This window comes from Cannabis sativa, chromosome X, assembly GCF_029168945.1.
Source record: "Cannabis sativa cultivar Pink pepper isolate KNU-18-1 chromosome X, ASM2916894v1, whole genome shotgun sequence".
NCBI lineage: Eukaryota > Viridiplantae > Streptophyta > Magnoliopsida > Rosales > Cannabaceae > Cannabis > Cannabis sativa.
The window spans coordinates 17,286,495-17,294,738 of NC_083610.1; the positions used below are offsets into that span (position 1 = coordinate 17,286,495).

The window sequence follows — 8,244 nt, forward strand, 5'->3', positions numbered from 1 at the left end:
CATATGTGGCGTAGGAACCGACGCCAAAACTCCTCAGATTTCAGTTTTTTTCATTTTTTTTTAATTTAATTATATTATTTGAATTTTATATTTATTAATTTATATATTATTTTATTTAATTTAAATTACATATTTATTTAAATTTTAAATTACATATTTATTTAATTTAATTATATATTAATTACATTTTAAATTAAATAGTAATTAAATTTGGGTAAAAACATAATTTGATTTCATAAAAATAATTAAATATTACACAAACATGTAAAATTAGTTAAAAATATTAATAAGTTAATAAATCTAATTACAAGTTAATCTATAAAAATTACATAATGAAGAAAAATTCTTCGACCTTTGAACCTCAATCGTCACCGTGAATCACCGCCATCAATTGTTCGATCCACTTTCGCTGTAGTGGTAAAATTTCTGTTTTTGGATCGTATTGCTTCTTACCCCCAAACTGTTAAAAAAATTAAAAATTTATATTAGTTTATGTATATGTATATTATATATTTGTTATTATAAAATTTATATACTATGATCAATAATTAAAACTTACAGCTTTTTGATCTTCTATGTAACGGTTGGGGTTGGCACGTGCGACGATGTCAGTGATATATTTCAAAACATAAAAACCGCATTCTTGGCTTGTAGGTTGTCTTGGACAGTTTGCTTGTGAAATTCCTTGCCACGGGCCAAGATACTGATGTGCGTCCCCTATATACATGAATGCCCTGTTTGGAAAAATTATATTAGCATTTCAATTCGTTAGTTAATTTAAATTCGTTACATAAGAAGTCATTAAATAATTACCTTCCGATCATTTGTTCTATTTCTTCGGGAATTGGGCGGCCTTTTAGAGGGTTTAAATGGATAATTTTCTTTGGCGCAACCACCACTAGCGTCCAATGCATCCTAGAAAATTATATTGGAATATAAGTAAGATAGTATAAAAATAATTTGAAGACATAATATAGAAATGAACAATTAGCACTAAAGAATTTAATAAAGTTTACCCGATATTCCAAGGAATAAAGAACATTTGGTGGTTGCTGTTCATTAATGATAACCAATTAGCCAATCGTCTTGCCGCATCGTCAAAAGATCGACTACGTTCTTCATCGCTGATCCCATGCACTGTGAGAAGCTCTGGGTCGTAAAACTTGAAAATTTTTCTCAGACCGTTGATGCTCTCCCATATGTGCCTGCCAAAAAAAAGTGTTATGCCTTATAATAATTTAACTATAATTTGATATAAAGTTAATTAGATTAAAGAAGAGTATACATCATTCCAAACAGCATTCCCTGGTTGTCGATGTAGTTACACGTAGCAACCTGCTGCAAATCCTCTCCAGATAAAATGATCTGGGTACGCGGTGCAATGAATCCTCGGGGGACAGAAATTGTGATTATATCACGTTTATCTTTTAGCCTTAGGAATTCATGAATCATCCATTTTAGCGAATTAGGGATCAACGCCATCTTCTCTTCCGTGAACAACTCATCTTCCCGTGCACCACGGCTTTGTGGAGAAAGCATCGGAGCTTTCCCCTTTGACGCATCACGTCTTGAGGGCGGTTGAGCGAGTGGACCCTAAACAAAACAGAACATAATATATATATATCAAATTTTATCTAAATTCTACCGAAATTTCGGCAGCATAACGGTTGTAATTGAATGACCCCAAAAATTTTGAACATGGCTGTATAACGACAAATAACACATATATAACAGTAGTTTGTTCATCCATCCCACCGCAGCACATATATTCGCAGAACCTACTTCACTACGGATGAATATTGAAGATATTCAAACTCCACTAATCATTAATAATTAATTTCAGTTGAGAAGTTACCTGGGTTGTTAAAATTAAGTGTTTAGGCCAAGGAAGGAACATCTGGTACACGTCCCTAACATATCTGAACTCTTCAAGTGGGACTGGGATTTCAGCGTCCTCCTGCAGGATTTCCGAAACCATGATCCGAGCATGTGAATCATCGTAATCCTGGCAGTGAACTTTGATCTTACCCACATGCTCGTACAAATACCCTCGGGCCACAATATTGTCGATGTTGTCAGAGCAGAGATGTACTTGCTGATTAAGGGCCGCATGGTCATCAAAATTGTATAGGATACCTTGGTCGTTGAGGGAAATGAACTCCTCAGCATAAATTTGTGGTTGTACCTCATCCTGAGGAGCGTATGGTTGTGGAACATACGCCTCACCAGCCACCTCTCCTTCTTCCTCTTGTTCGGCAGCGTTCCTCTGCTGCTTAAGGGATTGGACTTCGGCTTTTAATTGTTCAATCTCCTTCGCTTGCCGAGCCACAACATCAGACACTTCCCTTTTCTTCCTGCCGAACAGTTGAGATGCCCTGGTCAGGAACCTACAAATCATAAAATGCAAATTAGCAACGATTTCATTTGTGTAACTAAATAAATAACATTTGAAGTAATAGCATACCCAGCAGCCCTGACACGTCCAGGATGCTCTGGTGTCCCGAGCGCCTGCGTGAGGATATCGTTTTGGCCCTGGACCTGAATTTGTCCCTGACTAAGCTTCTCCTCTAATTGAGCCTAATGCACGCATATATTCAAGCAATTAGTATATGAATTATATACACTAACTCATGAGTAGAACTCAATTAAGGATTAATATATACTTACTATCTTCTCGGTAATTTCCTTGTCGTAATCAGTGACAAGTTTTCTACTCTTGGTGCGAGATTTAATCCAAACACGGTGGCGGGGAGGATCTGCAACTTCGAGGTCCTTTTTCTACATAACGTTATAACAATGAAATGAGTACCAATTAAATTGTATAGCACATTATAGCACATTAAATTTTTAGTATTACTTACCACAGCTTCCCGTACGTTCACCATTCCACTCCGACCACTTCGATGTCTGGATTGAATTTTTGAGGAACGTTCACGTTGCACCTTACTCAATTCCTACAATGCCAAAAAAATACATTAGATACATGTACTTGTATTTAAGAGTTTATCTTAGTGTTAATATAATTAGCGTACCAGAAATTCAGGAGTTAGTCTACTTTCAACAAATTTGCACCAATCAGCAGCGTCGATCTCCGGGTGCTTTTCAGGGACTTGTGCCAGTCGTCCCAGATCATTCTCTTTCAACGCGGGCATTATGATGTCTTTTGTCATCCTATTCTTGAAGTCTTTCATTAACTTCCCAGCTAGGATGAGACAATCATGTTTGAAGGTGTCCGTCACAATGAACCCCGTCTATTTTGAAGGAAAACAAACACGGTTAGAGTCAACATTTGGAGTAATAGAAAAACAAATCAAAATTCTAACAAATAATAGCTTACTCCGAATGTCTTTCCAAACTTGATTTTTCAGAGTCTGGTTGACTTCTTTCCAATTTTTATAAGCCAACCCTATTGTCTGCCGACATCTGACTCCCAGAGTGGATACGAGCTTCGCGTAGCTTTTTCCACAGTATTGACCTTTATCATTAACTTCGAGGGCCACTCTTTTGCCCTGATCCATTAGTTTGGATATTTCATTCATTTGCGTCGGCCCTCGTGTAGGTATTGTGGTTGGACACTCATTTTACGCTCCCGAATCGGATCCCGATTCTGAGTTCGCCATGTCTACACCATTAACAAACAAACATCAAAGTTAGCTACATATATAACAAGTAGTGTATATGAAATATTAAAAGCATAAACAAATTGTTAAGTATTCAGGACCATTCACAACCACAATATAAAGTAATGAAGATATCAAGTTACCAATTAGACACGTTTTCTTTTCTTTTTTTGTTTATGTTTGCCTGAATCACAATTGACCCATATTCCCTCATTGATATCGTTTCTAATGTATTCAGCGTCGTCTTCCTCAATGTTACGATCAATTCCCATGAGTTGCTCATGAATTGGTTGTCCAACAATGAAGTCATCGTAACATAAGTCAGCATTCTCCTCATCCTCTTCAGTCTCTAAGAACCTCCTCTCTGGTGTCGATAAAACAATAGACCATTTATCATTAGCGGATCGAAATGTAAAAAACTTGAGCCGCTTGGCTAGCCATGATGAATGGATCATTCTTGCTTCCTCTCTTACTTAAATCAACCAAAGTAAAACCAAGCTCGTCGGTTTTTACTCCAACGTTGTTGTCAACCCAAGAACACTTAAAAAGTGGAATTCGGAACGCAAAATAATTGAGCTCCCATATTTCTTCAATGACCCCGTAATACGTCATAGTACCTAAAACAGGGTTTCTATCTTTTGCACTTGCAAAGTGCATAGTTTCTGCGACGATACGTATACCACTATTTTGAACCTCTCGAGCATCATCTCTTGACTTTGTATGAAAACGTTTACCCCTTACAATGTACGCTTCATGCTTTGCAACCGCAAAAGTTGGTCCAAGGGCAATACGACTCAACACATCAGATACTCCATGATTCGGTTCGTTCAACTTTGCTATAATGGTATTCCTTAACCACCCAATGAAAGTTTGACGATGTTGGTCTGCAACCCATTTTTGTTTATTTTTTTGATTTCTTGGAACCATTGATTGTAACAGCTCCATATGGTCACTGTAAAACAAGTAAGATAAATCAAGTTGTTGTTCATCGTGACTTAAGTAATGTTAATCAAACAAAAGGTACTTACGTTATATATGGTTGAACCTCTGCGTTATTGTTCATCACGACTAATTGAGCTTGATCTAGTTCAAGCTTGGACACTGTGACCATTGTCCCTTTGCCCCTTAATCCTCTATCAACATCATCTGGGTCAGTTCTTGGTTTGCTAATTCCTATTGCCTCAACTCCAGCCATGTACTCTGAACAAAATTCCACAGCCTCTTCAGATATGTAGCACTCAACCATACATGCTTCTGGCCGATAGTGGTTACGCACATAACTTTTAAGTACCTTCATATTTCTTTCAAATGGATACATCCATCTCGCCCACACCGGCCCACACAGCCTTGCTTCTCTCACTAGATGAACCATTAAATGGATCATGATGTCGAAAAAAGATGGCGGAAAAAACTTTTCCAGGTTGCACAATGTTTTGACTACATGTTCATGTAATGCATCTAACTTATCCAATTCTAATTCCTTCCCGCACAGCCTATTAAAGAAAATGCAAACATGTGTCAAACACTCTCGAACATTTTTTGGCAAGACTGATCTAATGGCAATTGGAAGTAGATGTTGCATTAACGCATGACAATCATGTGATTTCAGACCCATTAGTTTCAATTCAGTCTCATTCACCAAGTTTTTGATGTTAGACGAGTAACCATCGGGTACTTTCATATTTGCAAGTGATTTGCAAACTGTTTGTTTCTCTTTTTTGGATAAAGTGAAACAAGCAGGAGGCAAATATAAACGTTCACCTTTCTTCTCAGGTGCCAGAGATTGTCGTATACCCATTTCAACGAGATCTAAACGACTATTTAGACCGTCCTTAGTTTTGCCGGGAATATCAAGTAAGGTACCAATAATACTCTCACACACATTTTTTTCAATATGCATGACATCCAAACAATGTCGAACTAGTAGACTTTTCCAATATGGAAGACGAAAGAAGATTGACTTTCTTTGAAAACAACCATTAGTTTTTTTATTTTTTTGCGTCTTTCCATACTTAAAATCTACAAGTTGAACTTGTTGGAGAATTTGTTCCCCAGACAGTGGCAAAGGAGCCATATCACCCTCTTCAGTACCATCGAATGCTTTCTTCTTCCGTCTATCAGGATGATTTGCAGGCAAGTACCGTCTGTGACCCATATAACACATCTTGTGTCCATTTGCCAAGCGACGAGCCGATGTGTTAGTGCAACAAATCGGACAACCTTCGTAACCTTTTGTGCTTAAGCCTGATAAATTACTATAAGCAGGGAAATCACTGACAGTCCACAACAACACAGCTTTCAGATTAAAAATTCTTTTTTTAAACCATCATAGACCTGAACCCCGTTCTCATACAATTCTATTAAATCGTCAATCAATGGTTCCAAATATACATCGATATTATGTCCAGGTTGTTGCGGGCCTGATATCATTAAAGAAAGCATGTTAAATTTCCTCTTCATCACTAACCAGGGAGGAAGATTGTACATAACTAGGAAGACAGGCCATGAACTATGACGACTACTTAGAGATCTATGTGGATTTACTCCATCCACAAACCGAGACGAATATGTCTTGGTTTAATTTAAATATCAGGATTTATGTAGTTTACTTTTTTTCCAAGCTTGGGAATCTGCAGGATGTCTAAGTTTTCCATCTTTCACTCTCTTGGTCTCATGCCAAATCAAATTTTCAGAATGTTCTGCACTACGATATAATCGTTTCAGTCGCGGAATCAAAGGCATGTACCACATCACTTTTTGGGGGATAAGTTTCCTATTCTCCTTACTCTTGTTTACTTTATGGCGGGATAAACCGCAAGTCGGGCAATAATTCATGTCTGCATATTCCTTACGATATAAAATGCAATCGTTCGGACATGCATGAATTTTTTCATACTTCAATCCTATAGAATTTAACGTTTTTTTCACTTCATAAGTAGATTCCGGAAAGCAGTTGGCAAATGGTAAGATATCTTTAAAAGCATCTAAAAATTGAGTAAAACAATTATCGCTCACTCCATTTTCTGCTTTTATGTTGTAAAACTTTACCATTGTTGGTAATCTTAGTTTTTTACAACCATCGAACAGAGGTTTATCAGCATCACTAAGAAAATTATCGAATTTCTCAGGATCATTAAGAAATTCCTCCTGTGCTTCGTTAAGCAAGTCCAATGGATAATCATCGAAATCATTACCCTCGATATCATCTACCCCCCGCTTTCCTAATGGATATGGATCATTAGGTAAATGTTTGCCATGGTAATACCAATTAGTATAACTTCTATTGAAACCTCGTAAATACACTACATGGTCCTTAATCATTGTAATATTCCCTTTAGATACATTACAACAATCTACACACGGACAATGAATACGATCGTGATTTGTAGAATTCTTTAAGGCAAACTCTAAAAATGCATCGAACCCTACTTGAAATCGCAGTGTGTCTCTCTCCTCACGCATCCATGATTTATCCATAACAAAAATCCTATCCAAAAAAATTCAGTATTTAGTAACTACTTATAGCTAGTTACTAATTACACAATGTAACTAACTAAGTTTCTCACAATTTATTCATATTAATTTATAAATTACTCAAATTCTCGTTTTAGATTAGTTCATATTATTAGGTTGTTTTGTTGATTAGAATGTTATTAAAATGTTAAATATTTTTAATAAATAAAATTGAGGGGAAAAATTTTTGGTAAAGCAATAAAGGTATTAACTAATATTTTCCCCTTTTAATTAACTTTTGCTCTTTATTTTCTTTGAAAAATAAAAATCCACATTGAACCTCTCAAATGAAAGAAAAAAAAAATAAAAAAGAAGGATTTTATATGTTTATTTTGTTAATTTATTTAGTAACTAATTATATCTAGTTACTAATTACACAATGTAACTAACTAAGTCTCTCACACAATTTATTCATATTAATCTAAAAATTACTCAAATTTTCGTTTTACATTAGTTCATGTTATTAGGTTGTTTAGTTGATTATAATGTTGGTAAAATTAAAAAGTTTTCATAAATGTGAATATTATTATTTTTTATGTGACCTAACTTCTTATTACTATGTTATAATTAACTATATTATGAATGGTTTTAGTAAGATTTATCCTAATTCTACCGAAATTTCGGCAGCATAACGGCTGTAATTGGACGTTCCCAAAAATTTTACAAGTGCCTAAAATAACAAACAAAACAGATAAACAATACAAAATTAATCCACCCATCCGACCGCAGTACATGTATTCGCAGAACCTACTTCACTACGGATGAATATTTAAGATATTCAAACTCAACTAACATGCATTGATAATTAATTATATATTAAGAAAAAGTTAGTAAAAGTATATACCTATAATTGCAAGCCCAAATACGCTACACACAAAATTATGCCGAACCCCTATAATATAAAGAAATACAACGAAATTACAAAATTAATTATTTCATAACTTATAACTAGTTATAAAAAATTGTAACAAGTTACTTAGTTACTAAATTATACATACATATATATAATCAATTATATCTCACACTATTATCTCAAAAAAATAAAATTATATCACACACTAATTCCATTTTAAAATTTTTATTTCTAAACTAATGAAATCCCTCCAATGTC

The 8,244-nt window shown here is 35.1% G+C and overlaps 2 protein-coding genes across 2 annotated transcripts; both read right to left on the bottom strand.

Moving 5' to 3' along the window:
- Positions 1–212: 212 nt before the first annotated feature.
- LOC133031881 (uncharacterized) lies at positions 213–1,546 on the bottom strand. The gene is made up of 5 exons (XM_061105634.1): positions 1,286–1,546; positions 1,017–1,205; positions 814–915; positions 560–734; positions 213–460 (listed from the first exon to the last, which is right to left on the bottom strand). Exons 1-5 carry the CDS (start codon positions 1,537–1,539, stop codon positions 362–364), a joined length of 819 nt encoding a protein of 272 aa, XP_060961617.1. The 5' UTR covers positions 1,540–1,546; the 3' UTR covers positions 213–361.
- A 236-nt stretch (positions 1,547–1,782) lies between these two features.
- LOC133031880 (uncharacterized) lies at positions 1,783–3,243 on the bottom strand. Its single transcript, XM_061105633.1, has 5 exons — positions 3,033–3,243; positions 2,862–2,954; positions 2,668–2,778; positions 2,465–2,577; positions 1,783–2,387 (listed from the first exon to the last, which is right to left on the bottom strand). The coding sequence occupies exons 1-5, from the start codon at positions 3,189–3,191 to the stop codon at positions 1,820–1,822; spliced, it is 1,044 nt and encodes a 347-aa protein (XP_060961616.1). The 5' UTR covers positions 3,192–3,243; the 3' UTR covers positions 1,783–1,819.
- Between the last annotated feature and the right edge of the window lie 5,001 nt (positions 3,244–8,244).